At 36.4% G+C, this 19,570-nt stretch overlaps 2 protein-coding genes and 1 pseudogene across 2 annotated transcripts; all 3 read right to left on the bottom strand.

Annotated features, from left to right (window-relative positions):
• Nucleotides 1-1,090: 1,090 nt before the first annotated feature.
• Nucleotides 1,091-7,571, bottom strand: LOC106399137 (annotated as a pseudogene).
• Nucleotides 7,572-7,746: 175 nt separating this feature from the next.
• On the bottom strand, nt 7,747-9,354 carry LOC106443704 (probable aspartic proteinase GIP2). The gene has a single exon (XM_048752797.1). The coding sequence runs from the start codon at nt 9,056-9,058 to the stop codon at nt 7,823-7,825; it is 1,236 nt and encodes a 411-aa protein (XP_048608754.1). The 5' UTR covers nt 9,059-9,354; the 3' UTR covers nt 7,747-7,822.
• Nucleotides 9,355-10,814: 1,460 nt separating this feature from the next.
• LOC106397571 (leucine-rich repeat receptor-like serine/threonine-protein kinase SKM1) lies at nt 10,815-14,809 on the bottom strand. The gene is made up of 2 exons (XM_013838176.3): nt 12,072-14,809; nt 10,815-11,516 (listed from the first exon to the last, which is right to left on the bottom strand). Exons 1-2 carry the CDS (start codon nt 14,575-14,577, stop codon nt 11,152-11,154), a joined length of 2,871 nt encoding a protein of 956 aa, XP_013693630.2. The 5' UTR covers nt 14,578-14,809; the 3' UTR covers nt 10,815-11,151.
• Nucleotides 14,810-19,570: the final 4,761 nt, after the last annotated feature.

The raw sequence follows: 19,570 nt of genomic DNA, 5'->3' as shown, positions 1-19,570 counted from the left end.
GCCAATAATAGATGGTTCGAGGCAATCTTTAGCACACGTGCTAAATGCAGCTAACTGACAGAGTAACCACCAGGTTTATGAATGGCAATTGGATCGGTCGCGGCAAGGAGTGATAATTAAGTTATGAACCAAAGATAACCGGTCATCTCGGTTTTTAAAGGACTAAAAACCAGTTAATAATGAAATAGTAAAAAAATGAACACGAGCAAGATATTTTCATACTGGTTAGCGTATTCGGTAATGTTCGGTAGTAGAGATTATGTTAAAATACCAATAAAAGAGACTGGATATGCGTATCAGACGAGATGCTCATGATAGTATCCTACGTGTAGTACCAACTCTGTGTTTATTGGTAGAACTCTGCAGGTGGAAGCAGGCCCGCTCCGGAGAAATTAAGGACTGAAAGCAAAAAACAATTGTGGGCTTCTAACTTAATAATTTAAGAAAAAAAGAGGAATTTTTTTTTTAAAAAACACACCCAGGATGATTTGAACTCATCACATCAACGCGTATCAGTTTCTAGCTAAACCACCAAAACTATTGGAGATTTTGTTAAATTTAAGGACGAAATTTTACTTATTTTATTCGGGGCCGGATGCTGGTGCTTGTCCAGCTTGTACCCAGGGCCGGCCGGTATTGGGTGGAAGAGAATATAAAGGTGAAGTTTTGTTTATTATATAAAGTTATAGAATATTATGTCGGGACCACTTGAGTGATAAGTAAATAAGGTCGCATTTTCAGATCTAGACGACCGAGGATATAGCAGAAGCTTTAAAAGAATTATCTGATGTCCATAAGGTAAAAGAGTTGTTCCGGAAACCAAAAATGTCTTGTTCTATGGTTAAGAGAAAGAGATAGAAATACAAAGTTCATTTATGCTTTAACAAAGCAAATGAGAGTAAGGAATATAATCACACAACTTGTAGATGAAACCGAAAATGTGGTAGACGCTGAAGAAGGACCGGTAGCCATTGCTACTAGTTATTTTAGACAAATCTTTGAGTCTTCTAATCCGGAAGATATTGTAGATGCATTATCAAAGGTTTCAACAACTATCACTTAGATAATTAACGAGGATCTAGCACCGATCACTGAGTGGGAGATTAAACCAACACTATTTGCTATGCATCCAGAAAAGACTCTATGGCCAGATGGGATGACGGCTCTATTCTATCAGAAATTTTGGAATATTGTAAAGAAAAATTTAACCCGTATGGTTAATCAATTCCTTTTTGAGGGGACAGTGACGAATGGTATTATCGTTATTTTGGGATATTGCAAAAGAATGATTTTTGAGAATTAATAAAAATGAGATTTGCAGAGATTATTATTTATTATCTTATTTTGGAAAATACAAGTATTAGATTTAACCTTTTAATTTACTTTTTCCACATGTATTTCGTTGATTCCACTTTTAAATGTTTTTTAGTTTTTGTATATTTATTTATCTCAATTCTTATTTTTCTCATTTCGTCATATTTTTCTCCATTTTTAATAATTACCATTTCAATTATTTGTTGAATAGTATTTGTTCTTTTATATAAAAAGCTATTCTATTATATGAAAAGAGATGTTATGATGGTTAAATGTATGTGAAGTGGAAAGTGGGAAGGAAGGATATCTCCGGCAGAAAAGAGAGGTCACGAGCTGAGTTTGAAGGTATAGCTACAGCTTCAGGCTTCACCCATTACATGTTCGTTTGCCAAGCTTATCACTGCTGGTTTATTGAGTTTTGTAAAGAAAATGTTCAAGTTAAAAAAATTAAATGATGATCATTTCTTGTTGATTTAATACACATCTCCCTTTTGTCTTCCAGCAATTTGAAATAAATGTAATTAGTCACATGAAATCCATTGGTTGCATTTCACAGAGCTCATTAGCAATTGCTTGGTTTCTTTCATTATATTATAAAACTAAATGAGGACATAGTCTTATATGATGGGAAGAATGAACTTTATTATAAATTATCACAGGATATGACAAATCGTATAGAGTTTCACTTCTTTTGCTATGATATTATGTTGTTACAGAGATATCTCAGGAAAAATAAACATCAAAGGAGTTTTCAAAAAAACTAACCGAAACAAAACCAGTCAGGGTTTAGTTGCAAGCTGCCAAATCTTGACCATCCCATCATCACTGACCGAGGCTAGTAACCGGTTCTCCTCCTGTTTCAGAAAAACAACGGTGTTTGGACCCAATTTCGGTCAATATATTAATGGGCCGCGATCAAAGATATGGACCATAAGGAACTGAAGTCCATTGCAAGCAATCGAGCTCGAAAATGAAGACTTCGAGATCCCGGAGATCGTGGAGCAGTCACGAAGATCACGGAGAAGTTACGAAGATTACGAGGTCGACTCGCTATAAAGGAAGGAGAACGGACACGAAGAAGGGGACGTAGAAAACCCTAGAGAGAGCTACACATATACATCGACCTTATTTTCATCCCAATCTTAGATTCTTTCTTTGCCGATCTCATTTGTATCATTCGATCTAGTTCAACTAATTGTACTCGATCTTATTCATCAATAAAGTCTATTTTTATCTACTGAAAACTGTTTATATCGTTGTGTTCTGAAGATATTGTTGCCTACATCATTTGTCTTCACTAGATCAAATTTCTGATCACTATCAAATACTTAGTGTAGATTTAGGTTCTACAAACAGCATGGTCAAAATCATAAATACTATGCAACAACATTTTCTGGTAAAATACTTGGCCATAGACAAATGTCTCTATCATGTCCTCGAACAATGTCTAAATCTCTCATCAGATCATATAACAAATCTTTGGTATAATGTTTTGACTTGTAATTTCTAAGATACATTTAAATGATGCCTTTGAACATAACTTCATCATTGCAATCATATGAGGTTGTATGCATTCGTGTCTATTAATTCATTTGAAACATGAACTTACACAGGGTGACCATTGGACAGAGTTTACATCCATGTCATGTGTTTTTTCCTTCTTCAGTAACAGATTATATGAAGGTCCAGCAGCCTGGTTACACAAACAAAAAAAAACGATTGACTGGACATACTAGAAATAATAGAGCATATGAGCTTCATTTGGTTTCTTGTATTGTGCTATGAAAGTTTGAGATTTCGGTTTTTGAAGTAAATTTTAAGGTGAAGTTTTCTTACAGTCATTGTTGCTGTCCACAAACAATCGTATAGCATCATCACCTGCTCCACTCGCAATAATGTCATCCCTGTCATTAGGTGCTAATACCTTCATGGTAAACCATGCTTTAAGGAAACCAAGAGAAATGTTAATACCTAGACCAGTGAGCTGAGTATATGGTACGGTCATGATAACCAGAGTGTGTACAAAGATGAGTCCTGCAAATTCCAACCATTCCGTTAGCACAAGTTGGACGGAGATATAACTGGAGAAGTTACAGAATTTTATAAGAAAAAAAAGAATATAAACTCGACCATGTAAGCCATTATAGTCTCACCAAGGGCATATCCTTCACCAGAGTGCATCATGGAAATATCTGGCTCCCATATCTTCAAGGTTAGATCGTCACTGCAAGTACACATTCAAACAAAGCTTGATATTGTCAAAACAGTAAAACAGTATGGTAGACGAGAGGAGAAGATTCACCAACCTACAAGTGACCATCTTGTCCCCTGCAGCATTAAACAAAATGGCCCAAACAGTAGAAGAGTGACCGCTGTGTGAAGAATAAACGCACATATTAATGTGTCTATTAAGAATAAAAACTGGAAGACATATAAAGAAGAAGATGAAGAGAGTATATATACTTGTTGGATTCATCTAAGGTTTGGACACATCGATAATCACCATCATCATCTTCAGGCCACCAAACCTGTGAGTAGCACGCAACAAACGTTAAGAAATTATGATTTATATTTTGTATCTGTAACAAGTTTCAAGCTCTGCATCCCTATAAACCCAATCAGCAGCATATTCTCGTTACCTTGATGGTGTTATCATAACTACAAGAAAATAAAACATCCATGGTGGGATGCCACTGAACCATCTTCACATCTTGTGTATGTCCATTTAACACGGCAGCACTATCATATTCATTCCCTCCTCCTAGTATTAGAGTGAAGCAAGACAAGGAGGTGTGAAGGCCAAACAAAGGAAGTGAAGGCCAAGCATCTCCAGCCTCAAGATACTGATCACACAGCCAAGACAATGAAAAGATGATCAAGGTGTGTGTGCAAGAAGAGAAGGAGGCTGTAGAGGCATGAAGTGTGTTGCAAGTAATCAAGACTTGCACAATAAAGAAAGAAGAAGAAAAGAGTTGGCGCCAAAAGAATTGGTGCCAAATGAGCTGTCCCTTTCACTTTCTTGCTGCAGAAAACTCTATTGTCCTCTTCCTCCTTGGATGCTTCCTAATAGCTTTGTTTATTCATTTCCTAGGATAGTATTAGTTTAATCTCTCCTTTGTCTTGTTGCTGCTGCTGTAAAACCTAAGGCTCTCCTCTATAAATAAAGAGGCAGCCTCATTGTAATTATATACACAAGAAATAAGAGACAAGCATTCATAAATTCCGTGTATCACTCATCCCTTTACTAAGTGTTCTTTAAATTAGTCACAATGTAAGGAGTTAAGGTATACATGTTTTGGGTCTGCCTAAGGGCAGATCATGCTTGCCCATTCTACTCTAAAATCAGTTTAAACTCTTCTTTATCTTCTCTTAAACTCTAGCTTACTGATTCTATTTCTTATTCTCCTTAAGTGAACAAACTGAAAGTGTTGTGTCGCTTCTCAAGAAATAGATTCAAACTAGAGTCTTTAATCTGTTTTTAGTTTAATTCTAATTATTGTATCAATCTCACAGCCACTTAATCTCTCTAGATTCAGATGGTTGTGTAAATTATTTTTCTGAGAGGATTCAATCACAAGTTGATTGTCTCTTCCATTCTTAAAGAGTGAGTTCATGTTCTTAGCTATTCATAGCTTTTCCAACATGGTATCAGAGCAAGGTTGCTCTTCTTGGGCTGAACTCACTTCTTTTGTCAATTTCTTCATCTGAATCTATCTCTCTTTCTCCTTTAAATTCGTTTTTTTTTGATGAGCTGTGTGGCTGGGATTCAAAACTTGGACAGTAGAGAGTGTAGATGAAGTATGTATTCAAAATCTGTGAGTTTCTTTAAGATGCAAATCTTTAAAGTTTTTTTTTCTTAATCAATGACTCTCCCCTTTATCTCCTCCTTGTTTAAGCCTTTGGATGAAAGATTAAAAATATGTTCATGTCAGCTTGAGGGAGGGAGAAAAGATTAAACTTGTATCTTGAAGAACTCTGAAAAAGAAAAAAAAAAAATCGATTTCAAAAATATTTTGTGTTCTTCATCTTGTCTAATGATTTCTTTAAAGAAGACAAGATGGAGTTCTGTTTTGGTTTCTTCTCTCCCATGTGTAAGCTGTGGTTCTGATCTTGAGTTGGGATCCTAATCCAAGGCTAAGGGAGGGAAATGAAACCAAAGACTTCTTCTGTTTTGTGCTTTAAAAACAGTGTTAAAAGATGAAGTTCTTGCTGGTTTTTTTGTCTCAAACATTATCATCATTTTCTACCCTCTGTCTCTTAATATTTTCAAACTTGGTAAAAGACTTTAAGTCTAATGAAACCAATACTTGAGGGAGGGAGAAAGATTGATGATGATTTGAAGAAAATTTATTTGTAAGAGCATTTGAATTTCATATTTAAAGAAAAGCTCTTTGGAAAGATTTAAAAAAAAAAAAAAAAAATCTGAAAATGTTTTGAACAGGTTCTTGAGTAATCTGATTTCGAAAATGCTTTAAAAATGTGTTAACTGGTGGGATGTTCATGCCTCACCAGCATTGTGATCAGCCATGAAGCTTGAAGGCCATGGACAGCAATCTGCTTCCGCAAAACTCTCATTCTCCTCCATACTCTTACTCTCCATTATTCTCTCATACTCTTGTTACTTATTCTCTAATTCTATGGTTACTTATACTCTCTGGCTACTTTATTCTCTCCATCATTCACTAATTTTGTGCTTTGAATCTGTCCATACTCAACAGGTTCTAAGTCTAAGAATGGTGATTGGTGTTTGTACTTGGTTGTCTCAAGAAGACAATGCAAGTTTGGTTGATCTAGAGCAGCATCAGAAGCAAGCTTTGGGGGTTAGAACCAATGGCCTCAGATTTATGGACCCAAGACAAGAAGATCTTGAGGAGAAGTGGCTGTAGGAAAGTGATGAATCAACTCACCAGCAAGATGTTAGCTAAGGGTCAGTAAGCTTCATGTGAAGCATCAAGAAGAAAGAGGTGTTGCACAAGTTCAAATCATGGCGCCAACACCCTCAGCAATCTGTTCAGATCATGGTTCAAGCCATGATTCACTTTTGACGGTTTTAAAGACAGTTCCAAGCCGCAGTTCAGATTAGAGAAGCTTCAAGCTCAATTCAAATAAAGCTAAGGTCATAGCTATCCAATGCACCGTGAAGGCTATACTCTTTTTATCCTCATCATGGTTTTATCCCAAGTGGTTTTACATGGTAAGGTTTTTAATGAGGTAGTCATTTGCGTGTTGCAAGCTTGGCCTTTGGAACCAATGGCTTCCGCAGCCCAACCTTGAGGGAGGGTATTAGAGTGAAGCAAGACAAGGAGGTGTGAAGGCCAAACAAAGGAAGTGAAGGCCAAGCATCTCCAGCCTCAAGATACTGATCACACAGCCAAGACAATGAAAAGATGATCAAGGTGTGTGTGCAAGAAGAGAAGGAGGCTGTAGAGGCATGAAGTGTGTTGCAAGTAATCAAGACTTGCACAATAAAGAAAGAAGAAGAAAAGAGTTGGCGCCAAAAGAATTGGTGCCAAATGAGCTGTCCCTTTCACTTTCTTGCTGCAGAAAACTCTATTGTCCTCTTCCTCCTTGGATGCTTCCTAATAGCTTTGTTTATTCATTTCCTAGGATAGTATTAGTTTAATCTCTCCTTTGTCTTGTTGCTGCTGCTGTAAAACCTAAGGCTCTCCTCTATAAATAAAGAGGCAGCCTCATTGTAATTATATACACAAGAAATAAGAGACAAGCATTCATAAATTCCGTGTATCACTCATCCCTTTACTAAGTGTTCTTTAAATTAGTCACAATGTAAGGAGTTAAGGTATACATGTTTTGGGTCTGCCTAAGGGCAGATCATGCTTGCCCATTCTACTCTAAAATCAGTTTAAACTCTTCTTTATCTTCTCTTAAACTCTAGCTTACTGATTCTATTTCTTATTCTCCTTAAGTGAACAAACTGAAAGTGTTGTGTCGTTTCTCAAGAAATAGATTCAAACTAGAGTCTTTAATCTGTTTTTAGTTTAATTCTAATTATTGTATCAATCTCACAGCCACTTAATCTCTGTAGATTCAGATGGTTGTGTAAATTATTTTTCTGAAAGGATTCAATCACAAGTTGATTGTCTCTTCCATTCTTAAAGAGTGAGTTCATGTTCTTAGCTATTCATAGCTTTTCCAACACCTAGCACTTCTCAAATCCACACGGACTTGTCTCTACTACATGTTGCAAGGTATGAACCAGCTGCATTCCATGATACACTCTTGACTTCGTTTTCATGTCCCTAAAAGTAGTTTGCACTTGTTATCTTGTTTATAAAATTCCAGTTGTCAAAAATAAAATAGTTATTTAGTTAGTTAACCTCATTTACGGTTCAAATAAAATTCATTGTTGATAAAAGAAAACATTTACTCTTTTTTACTTATTTTCAACGAAGTAAGGCCAAGAAAATAGAATATTTCAAAAGCAAAGATAATCTTGCAGTTCTTCAAACATTACAAACCAAACCAAACAAGGAAGACAAGACTCGAATCAGAAGTGTCTTGACTGTGAGCAAGAAGAGTTAAAAAGCAAAAGAGAAGAAGTAAAAGAGAACTTAGAAGCTTTTACATCAAACTCGACAAAATTATCTTCCATCTGATAACCTCCTATTATCATGCCCATCGTCAGATTCACACCTCCGTCCATAAATCCTAAGCAAACCACATCTTCACTCACCTTCACAAGCGAATTGGATCCGTAAATCTTCCACTTAGCCCCGCCACGCAGCAATAACTCAATCACAGGAACACGACTTCCCATCATCCACCTCCCGAGTCTTTTGGAGCTGAAACACGAAGCAAAAGGCTTCACTGCCGGAACTTTAGTCATCTTGGCTTTTTCGGCGAAGGCTAGGACCAAAGCTTTGTATATAGAACTATGCAAGACGGTGTAAGGAGCCAAAGTGCAGATCTTTGTGCTTTTCTTGAAAAAAGGAACAATCTTTCCGCTGATTTGGATGTAGTTGACATCGATGAAGTACTCACCACGAGACTGGTCACTAGGAAGCAGAGGTGTTGAGGAAAAGATCTTTGAGATATCTTCAGGGTATAGTGCCATGAAATAAGGACCACCGCCGATGAAAAGAGAACCAGATCCAGAAGATTCTCCGGAGTTTGGTGATGGCAAACAAAGAGCCACCTTAAAGGGTAGTTTGTATAAAGAAACGATCTGCGAAGGGAGCGCCATATGGGTCTTAGCGAGACCCAATGTCCCAACAACAATCGACGGGAAGGGTTTAACGTCGGTGCAAGCTATAGTCATAGTCATATCGATTCCACCGCCCATATAGGTGAACCCGTTGTCCGTGTATAGCAAAGATACGGTGTCTCGGAGGAGACGAGCTTTGACGGGTTGCTCAGTGAAGGAAGTGGAGAAGGATTTGTGACATGTGGCTTTCTTGGAGGTATTGGTCGGACAGGAGACAGGGTCCGGTTTGGCTTGTATGCATCTAGAGGAGCCGCATTTGATAGGGTGGTAAGAGCGGGATTTGGCGGCAGCAGCGCAGGTTAGCAATAATGGCGCGGAGCCACCGAGGTCAATGGCGAGATTGATGTTATGAACGTTGGCGCCTATGGATAAGGGAGAGTAGTAGAGATTTGTGGTGATGTCTTTGCGAATAGGTTGTAGAAAAGCTTGAGGCTTTTCGTGTAGAGAGTGTGAAGTGTTTGTGATGGCGAAAATGATTACGCAGAGAACATGTATCATATTCATACCAAGACGAGCCATTTTTTTTTATCTTTCTTGTTGTTCTGAGTGTAGTAGAGTTATATAGAGATAAGTTCTTCCTTTCTTCTTCCTTTTGAAACATATATTACAAATTTTCGATTAAATTCAGTCGCTCTATCGATGCAGTCTAGACAGGAAGGAAAAAAAGTAATGATTGTCAGAAGTGTTATTTCGCCAAGTTGCTCAGCTTTCAAATATAGTAATATACAAATTCACATCGGTGATTAAAATTTTTATCTTATCCACATGGATCAATTTTCGAAACATAAATTTACGTCTTCGAGTAATATTAATTACTCACTTAATATTTTATAGGCACAGTTTTTTTTTTTTTTTGTCAGCATAAGCACAGTTAAGTTTTCAAAATATGACTTTAGGAAACTATTATCTCCCGTTCAGAAACGCTGTTGCTTAGAGCTGTTCGAAGGTTAATAGCGGCAAATTTACATAAAATCGGTGTAGTCATGCATTGACTCACGTAAGACTGTCTAATTCTCACATTGACCGTCTAATTCCCGCGTTGACCTAAGTTTTTTTTTTTTCTTTATCCGTGTAAAGTTGAAACACATTTAGTTATTTTTACTCATTATTGTCAGATTTTCTGTAATTATTCATTACTAAATAATTACAATTAGCTATCAAACCCAAAACAAACACATACATACTGCATTTAGAGATTTTTTCATATCAAACACACCATAAATGTTCGACGAATCAAAAAGAGGCTGTTTAAAATTATATATAAAAATTTATATAATTATATTAAAAACTAGGCCCTGCGTAATCCCCGAATACTCTCTAATTTGTGATATTCATCATTAGGATTGTCATTAATGCATGTTTCTAGATTAGCTACTTAGAACTTGCCATAGGAATTGTACACACAAGTGATAACTTGCATCTCACCATGAATCCGTCCTAAGTGAGCTAGAATTGTTAGAGTAAGGCGAAAGCTGACCTAGGAAGCCTAGTGAACATAATTCAACTTGTGCGTAAAGCTTGACTTAACGCTCGTCGATCGATATTCCTACAAAATAATCGATCGACAGCGAGACACTTGTATCGATCGATATTCCTCTAGGATCATCGATCGACACTAAAGTCGTGTCAATAGACAAACCTAAAAAGCGAACGCCGATCGGTTTGTTGTTTAAGAGCTTGAGCTATATAATATCATGCATACAAATAATGAGCACCTATAAGATTATAATCATGATTACTTGAATAGAAACACTAAGTCCAGCATTGTCCTGTTAGGGTGGTTTCATATGATTGTTTTTTTACCACCTGTTGAAACGACATCGTTTCTTCCACGTCAGCATCTAACTGATAAATACTACTGGTTACCTGACATGCTGTCGGTAGTGGATATTTAAAAGCTTTTTATTGTAAGTTCAGGTACTACATTCAATTTTTTTTTTAGTTTAGATATCATAGCGCACAAGGAAATAGTTTAGGTATCGATTAGACAATATGATCCTAGTTCAAGTACTAAGAGCATGATTAATGAGAGTTCTTAAAGTGGAGTTCTTAACGGAATATAAGAAACCATCTCTAACTTTAACTAAAAAAGCTAAAAACCGGCTCATGAATAAGATATTTAAGAGTCGGTTCTTAACTTCTTTAGTTAAAAATTAAGAGACAGATTCTTATATTCCGTTAAAAACCTCACCCTAAAAACCTCACCCTAAGAACCTCTGTTAGTCATGATCTAATCATGGCCGTTTTTCCTGCGAAGAATGTGAAGATGTTCAAACCATAATCTCTGTTTGCAAACAATGTATGTTTAAACTATTCTTCACCGTGTGTGTATATATATATATATATACACACTCGCTTACATACATCAGTAGACCTTTTTGTAACTTATACATCAGTATACTTTGGACCAACAAAAGACATACATCAGCAAACAGTCAAGATAACATAAACAAAACCATCTTGATGACATAAACAAAACCATCTTGATGATACATTCATGTTGGGTTATTACACCCAACAAACCCAACAAAATTAACGAGCAAAATTTGAAACAAAACAACCAAAAAAAACCTAATAAAATTACTTGGAAGATGAATCAAAGCCAAAATATGTCAGGTCAATGATAGTATCTTGGGAAAATAAGCAGTGCAAGAAGAACTTGTAAGCTCTAATGCTTTTAACAAGTTCTTGGTGCAAGGCCTCTCTTGCGGATCCACCACGGTACAATGCAAAGCTAAGTTCATGACATGGAGAATCTCATGATGCTCATATACCGACATATCTATGGATGAGTCGATCCAAGTGTCGATATGGCAATCGGAATATGAATCTTTAGCCCAGTTGAGCAAATTTCCTCTGAGTCCAGATTCTATGTCCTCATCACTATAGGGACGTCTACCGGTGAGGAGATGAAGAAGGAGAATTCCAAAACCATATATGTCACTTTTATTTGACACCTCCTTGTGCTCCCTCGTTTCTAAGTTTTATAAACGAACACGACATTGATATTTAAGCTTTGAAAATACATATAAAACACTCTTAACAAAACAAAAAATCAAATTTTATATACATATAAAATGTGTGTCTCACTGTACATGTATATAGTCTAAACCCAGTTGCAGAGTTTCACAGATATTTCATATTTCACTTTATTCATAGATAACAGTTTTTGTTTTCTTTCTTAACTTAATTTTTTATGTAATTTAAGAATACTTCTCTTAGAAATTTGGAAGTGGGTTTAAGTTGCATAACTAAAGGAGGGATATTTGCTAAATAAAAGATGTTTTTAGCAAATTTGGCAAAAGGAAAAAAAAATCATTATTATTATTCTAAAGCGCACTAGATTCTAGCACGCCTTCGATATTTGTATTTTTCTATGTTTTATTTCTTCTTTTATGGAAAAAATGTTTTTATAGACGTAAAATATGAGATATCTTAACCGATTTCTTTCTTTGTATAGATCTATTATATATTTGAAAAAAATATATTCAGGAAAAAAATATATTCAGGAACAATGTCTTGTAATTATTACCTGGAGCCATGTAGGCAGCATCCATGCAAACTAGACCCGGAAGGCCGAGTAAGAGTCTTGGTTCATCTTTGACGTCGACGACAATATTGTCCAGAGATAAATCACAGCCAACAACTGGTGGAGAGCACCGGCAATGTAAGAACCAAAGAGCTTCTGCGATTCCGGTCATTATGTTTTTCCGTCTCTCCCAACTCAAACAATTCAAAATGTCGCTCAGTCGTTTACCTTCGACGTCCTCATGAATCAAGTACGCCACTTCTTCCGACCGGCACGTCGCCACTAGCTTAATAATGTTCCTGTGCTCCGGAAGTTTCACAATTTCAGATATGTCGGGAAGAGTATCATACTTGTTGACCTTCTTAATAACGAACTTCACGCCGTTTTTATCCACAAAAACGTTTTGCTCGTTGAGAGACGATAGAATCGCGTTTACTGTAAGCGATTTGATGAATCTTGAATCGAAGAACTGAATTTCCCACCTTGTACCGTCTTCTTGTTCAACTCTCTCGACCTTTAAAACGTTGTGCTTCCTTTGAACGACAAGAGAGATAAAGAAACCGGAGACAAGGACGGCCAAGAAAGCTACAAAGGTCAACATGACGACAAACCACCAACACTTTGTACTTGTCTTTCTTACCACGTGGCAAGGAGGTAAACCGCTAACGTTATTTGCACCGCAGAGATTGTAATTACCTGCGACCGCTGTTGCGTTTATGGCAAGAAAAGCTCCGGTTGAAGGTAAGCTTCCGTGAAGAAGATTATGAGAGATGTTGACTTGAACAAGAGACTCGATGTTTCCTAGATTCTTGGGAATCTTGCCGGATAATTGGTTGCAAGACAAGTCAAGATCGCTGAGAACTGGAAAATCTGAGAAACTAGAAGGAATGTCCCCGGTAAGATTGTTGTGGCTCATTTCAAGATTGACTAGGTTCTTGCAAGAAGACAATTCACTTGGGATCACTCCAGTGATCTCGTTATCGCTTATATCCAAATCCATAAGTTCCGTGCACGTCGTGAGCTCAACCGGAACTACTCCAGATATTCCGTTACTTGATAAATCAAGCTTCTTGAGTCTCTTGCTTCTAGAAACATCCGGAAATTCACCAGTGAATTTGTTCTTCCCGAGATTTAACATCTCAAGCTGTGGCATGTCCCATGTGCCGAGGTTACCTCGGAGGTTGTTGTTTGATAAGTCCAAGAAGTTAACGAGCTGCAACTCATTGAACCCTCTAGGTAACTCGCCTGAAAATTTATTGTTTTGAAGCCTCACTCGCTCTAAGCTCTGGCACTCGCTTAAACTCGGCGGGATAACGTCGTGGAGGGAGTTAGAGAAGAGGATGAGCTTGGTGAGGTTGCCAGAGTCACAGAGAGTGTCGGGGATTTTTCCAGTGAGATTGTTGGTAGAAAGATCAAGAACAGTGAGGTTGTTATGTTTCCCAAGACTCGCCGGAATTTCGCCAGAAAACTTGTTGGACCAGAGCTGGAGAACTTGTAGACGTGGCAAGGAAGTTAGTCCTTCCGGAATCTTTCCTGATAAGTTATTAGAGAAAAGATGGAGAATCTCCAGGCTTTGCAACTGAGACACGAGCTCGGGGATCTCTCCAGAGAGCGAGTTATCGCTAAAGTCAAGAGATCTGAGATTCTTGAGGGAGAAGATGGACGGTGGAATCTGACCGGATAGCTGGTTTTGGTAGAGAAACATGTACGCAAGCTCCTTTAAGTCTCCCAGTGAAGGAGGTATGGGTCCAGAGAGATTGTTGTAGACAAGATCAAGATGCTTGAGAGAGGATAACTCACCGAGTTGGTAAGGAATTTCGCCAGAAAGATTGTTGTATCCCAAGTATATCCACTTCAAGTTTTTCATCATCCCTAGTTCAGTTGGTATACCCCCGGTTAACTGGTTTGAAGCCAGTGTTAGGAACTCTATCCTTGAGAGGTTTCCAAAACAGGCCGGTACATGGCCGGTTAAGACGTTTCCGCCGACATCTAGGACTTTAAGGTTAGAAAAAAGTCCGATGTCCTCGTAGATTTCACCTGAAAACATATTGTTTGAAAGATCTAACGAGTAGAGATTTGGAAGAAAGCCTCGAGGGATGGAACCAGACAAGTTGTTGTTGCTTAGGTTGAGGTAACGAAGAGAAGGAGACGAAATGGTGAAGATGTCATGAGGGAATGGACCGGAAAAATTGTTATTGGAGAGATTAATGGTTTGTAGAAAAGGTAGCCGGAATATAGTGGAAGTGAGGATTTGGCTAGATATGTTCTTGCCGGAGAGGTCGAGAGAAACAACACGCGAGAAGTTGTTGCAAACGACGCCGTTCCAGAGGCACACTTCATTGGTTGAAGAGTAAGACCAAGAAGAGAGTTGCCTTGAAGGGTCTTGAATTGAGGACTTGAATGATAAGAGAAGCTCGAGTTCATTTGCATGGAGGCAATAGAAGTTGAGAAACAAGAATAAGAGTTTGGTGATGAGATGTGGATGATGATGCTGATGAGAAGTAGACATGTTTGCTTTTGTTTCTTTGGCTTATCTCTATTATAACATGAGGCTGTTGGATATGTATATATGCTCTTCTGGATGAGTGTGTTGCCCGCCCCTACGGATAGTGATTTGCTCACCTTAGCTGTAAACCAGAAAAGCTATATATTAAAGGACTTCAATGATGTCCTGTGATTAGAAAGATTAAAAGTCTTGTTTGTCTTTTTTTTTTTTTTTTTTGCTTATTATTTTACTTATAAAAATAGTTCTAAGAGAGGGTTTCATAAGAAAGGCAATGTGCATTATTCGTTGTACTAGATGAAAAAGAGATTAAAAAGTGCTAGGATGGGCTACATAAAGGGGAATATACATCAAACTTTAAATTTAAAATAGAAAGTAACAAAAAAGGTGTCGACCACATTCGCACTTCAAATTATGACTAATTTTCAATGTTAATGTTTTTTTTCATTTAGAATAAACTAAAAGTAAAATTAAGTTAACTAAAATCTCTTCGACAGTTTAACTATTTTATTTTTGAGATGTGAGCTAGAACAAGTTAAGCTGATTGTTTTATACGTCCTCATGACGCAATTCTAAAGTGTTATCATATTGTTCGTAACAGTTAATTTACCAGGAAGAACAGTCATTATTGCAGTGAACCTAATTAGTTTTTTTTTTGGCTAAAACTTTGGTAGTGAACCTAATTAGTTATAAAAAGCTACTGGAAAACATTCATTTTGCTATTTTATACATAAATAATATTTATTAGAAAGTAATCATTAAACTATATTTGAAAACCAGATAAAGTTGCATCTATTTTATTTTTGCTATCTTCGTAAGTTTTGACTCTTTAAACTATATTAAGAAATTTATTTTTCCAAAAAAGTTTATTGAAAATATAATTTAAAACTAATTATTTAATTATAAATAAACATAGTAAAAACACAATTGGCTACACAGTTTTTGATAAAGTTAAAATTACCTAGATATGTGAAAACATCATCTATTATGAAATAACAATAATCACCTAAAACATCAACTATATTGAAACATAAAGAGTATATTTCAATTCATCTAAAATATATAACACTAATTATAAAAAAAAAATTAAATATCAGTGTATAATAAGGTAAGAACCAATAACCATGCGGATGCGCGGATCAATCTGTAGTTTAAATTATATTTGAAAATAAAAATTTGAATGAAAATAATAATTGCAGCATGAAGTAGTAACTGTTTCTAACTTGAGAAGAGGATGTAAATGTTTGCAATACAGACTCCAATACTATAAAATAGTTGATAATTCTGCATTGAAAAAGTATAACAAAACCATATGTAATCAAAATATTTTTCTTTATTAGCTATTATTGGGGAAAGATGTTTAAAATATGAACGTAATGTATAGCGTAAATTTCTTGTGCCATTTAAGAAAAGATGTTACTATACTTGTTTTGTTCTTTTTCGCTAAAATTTGGATCGTACTGGTTTGTTTTGGATAAACTGATAATATGATATATGTAGTGCAATTAGTTATGATAATATTACTTTAAAATAGAAAGAAACAAAAAAGGTGTCGACCACATTCTCACTTCAAATTATGGCTAATTTTCAATGTTAGTGTTTTTATTTTAAATAAAATAAAAATAAAATTAAGTTAACCAGAATTTCTTAGACATTTGAACTTTTTTATTTTTATGTTTATTTTGAGATATGAGCTAGACAAGTTACATTGATTATTTTATACGTTCTCATAACGCAATTTTGGAGTGTTATCATATTGTTTTAATAGTTTTTTTTTAACAATTAATTTACCAGCAAGAACATTAGTTATTCTAGTGAACCAAATTAGTTATAAAAAGCTACTGGAAAACATTCATTTTGCTATTTTATAGATAAATAATATTCGAAAGTAATCATTAAACTATTTTGAAAACCAAATAAATTTGAATTTAAATTATATTTAAAAATAAATATTTGAATGACAGCATGAAGTAGTATTAATACTATAAAATAGTTGCTAATACTGCATTGAAAAAATATAATAATTTTTTAACTGTAATCAAAATATTTTTCTTTATTATATTGGGGAAAGATGTTTAAAATATGAACGTAATGTATAGCGTAAATTCTTGTGCCATTTAAAAAAGTGTTGTTACCATACTTGTTTGTTTTGGTTAAACTTGATAATATGATATATGTAGTGCAATTAGTCATGATAATATTACTTTTACTTTTTTCCTTTCTCTCGTCACTTTTGGAATCGGTGAACACGAGCAGATGAAGATGGGACGGATGTCGTCAAAAAGCCTCTGAGATTTTTGTCGGCTTACAATCGAAATGTTCTTTTGACTGAAGAAAAATTAAAACTTTTTGTTGGAGTTGTGACAAAACATTTCCTGTGAAGGTTGAACAGCTTTTTCTGATTCCAACTGTGTTTTTTTTAGGTTTCTTGAATAAATATTTTTAAACGATTTAATTTACACTACTTCATATATAGTGAAATATTTGTTTTTTATCATGCAGATTCCTATTATCTCAAATATATATATATATATATATATTGTTATGAACTATTATGTGGATGTCCATATAGGTTCATAAGCTCATCTTCTAGAGGTTCTAAACCCTAATCTTGTATTCCTATATATATGTATCGTGGTCTATGGAATAATAAGAAGAATAATCGATTTCTTCTTTCTCTCTATTCACAACACGTTATCAGCACGCTCTAATCCTAGCTACAAAAAAAAAACCCTATCCTAGCTACCAAAAGTATGGTCAGATAGTTGGCTACTGGATCCTGCCTCTAGACCTCCTCGTTACAGACAAGATTCAGTTGTTGATCTCACCCTGACGGTTCATGATCTCATGGATGTTCATTCTAATACATGGAATGCAGACCGTGTTCGTCAAGTGATTGCAGAAGAAGATGTCAACTTAGTTCTTAATACAAAGTTTGTGGCCTCTAGAACTGACTCGATCTGCTGGGGTTTAGCGCCGAATGGGAAATATGATTCTAGAAGTGGCTACAAACTCCTGGATTCTCTCAGCGCAATCAGATCAGATGCTCCTAACACGCTCCCTCCGCTGGAAAAACAACTTTGGAGAAAGCTCTGGAAATCTAAAACGTCTCCCAAATTGTGTCACTTCATGTGGCGGGTACTGTCGGGGCCTCTTGCAGTAAAATCTCAGCTCCGCTCCAGAGGACTTCCCCTAGATACTACGTGCCCTGTGTGTCATCAAGACTCCGAAACAATTTGTCACATGCTGTTCCATTGTCCTATTGCCAAAGAGGTGTGGCAAGCTTCGAACGTTCCTTTACCTCCTGGAGGTTGGTCTCCCAACTCGGTGTTCCTCAACATCCATTATCTGATATCTTGCAGTCAAAAACAGAGCATAGGCGAATCTGTTCGTTTAGCCTTTCCTTGGATACTCTGGCAAATTTGGAAAGCAAGGAACAAGTTCTGTTTCGAACGTGTTATACCTGTTTCCTCAGTAGTTGTGTCAACAGCTATGGATGAGGCAGTGCTATGGTTAAAGCTTCATGGTCACCTTGGAGAGAGCTCGATAACCCCACAAACAGATCATGGTGTGGCGGTTATCTGGGAGAAACCTCCACCTTCGTACCTGAAATGTAATATTGGTTCGTCATGGTGTCTCTCTTCACTAAGAGGTGGAGCAAGCTGGATTTAGAGGTGTCAAATGGGCGGGCCGTCCAATGGTTGCCCATGTCCATATACAAACGGGTTTAATATGGACAAACCCATTTTCCCATTGGTTTTTATTGGACAAAATGTGGAAGACCATTAAGAAAATGATCTTTGTTGGTTTTGGGCTTTATGGACGTGGACTGTCCAATGGTCCCAAAACCTAGGGTTTCTAAAATTTAAGTTTTTCCGCTAAAATCGTAAAATCGATTTTTTCGCTTAAATTTTGATATCAAATTTTCCCGCCAGAACCAGAAAATCGAGTTTTTCCGTCAGAACCGCAAAATTGAGTTTTTCTTCAAAACGTAAAATCGAATTTTCCCGCCAAAACCGGAAAATCGAGTTTTCCTGCCAAAACCGCAAAATCGATTTTTCTCGCCAAAACCGAAATTGTTGTACTTATGAACTTATGTATTATTGTACTTATGAATTTATGGATGAATTTTAATTTTATGAACTTGTATATGTAATTGTACGCTTATAAATTAAATTTTTCTTATATGGTCATTATGGACCCCATGGCAAAACCGAAAAATCGAGTTTCTCTGCCAAAATCAGAAAATCTAGTTTTTCGCCAAAACCGCAAAAATGAGTTTTTCCGTCAAAACTGCAAAATCGAGCTTTCCCGTCAAAACTGCAAAATTAAGTTTTTCCGCCAAAACCGCAAAATCAATTTTTCCCGCCAAGACCGGAATTGTTGTACTTATGAACTTATGTATTGTTGTACTTTTGAATTTATGGATGAATTTTAATTTTATGTACTTGTATATATAATTGTAGGCTAATAAATTAAAATTTAAAATTTCTTATATGGTCATTATGGACCCCATGGCAGTCCATGAAAATATGGGTGTTAGTGGGTATGGTCCTTAATGGACATGGTTCTTAATGGACATGGTCACTCTCTGTCCGCAAACAATAAATGGACAAATGGATATGGGCTAATGGGCATGGGCTCGCCCAGTTTACAGCTCTAGCTGGATTGTGAGAGACTCTTTTGGTAAGGTCATGTTTCATAGTAGACGATCCTTTAATGACATTACCTCAGCTGTTCAGGCCGATCTTATGGCTGTATCCTGGTCAGCAGCTGCTATGGCTGACTTGAAACTAGGAAACATTATGTTTGAATTCTCTTCGGCGGGGGCTGCAGAAGCTCTGGAGTCTCCCAGTTTGTTCCCATCATCATACTATCTTTGTTATGAGGTGTTTCGGTTTATTCATATGATACCGAGAAGCAGCTTACAGTTGGTACCTGTGTCGTGTAACTCCACAGCTTCTGCAATTGCTCTAAGCGTCACCAGAGACAATCGGTT

This window comes from Brassica napus, chromosome C3 (assembly GCF_020379485.1).
Source record: "Brassica napus cultivar Da-Ae chromosome C3, Da-Ae, whole genome shotgun sequence".
NCBI classification, from domain to species: domain Eukaryota; kingdom Viridiplantae; phylum Streptophyta; class Magnoliopsida; order Brassicales; family Brassicaceae; genus Brassica; species Brassica napus.
Note: the sequence above shows the minus strand (reverse complement) of the source record. Positions and strands in the feature narration are given on the sequence as shown.

Coding starts and splice junctions, on each gene's coding strand:
- LOC106443704 (XM_048752797.1), bottom strand. CDS start 9,058: ATGGCTCGTCTTGGTATGAATATGATACATGTTCTCTGCGTAATCATT.
- LOC106397571 (XM_013838176.3), bottom strand. CDS start 14,577: ATGTCTACTTCTCATCAGCATCATCATCCACATCTCATCACCAAACTC. Junction 11,517..12,071: donor TGCTGCCTACATGGCTCCAG/GTAATAATTACA, acceptor TATAAAACTTAG/AAACGAGGGAGCACAAGGAG.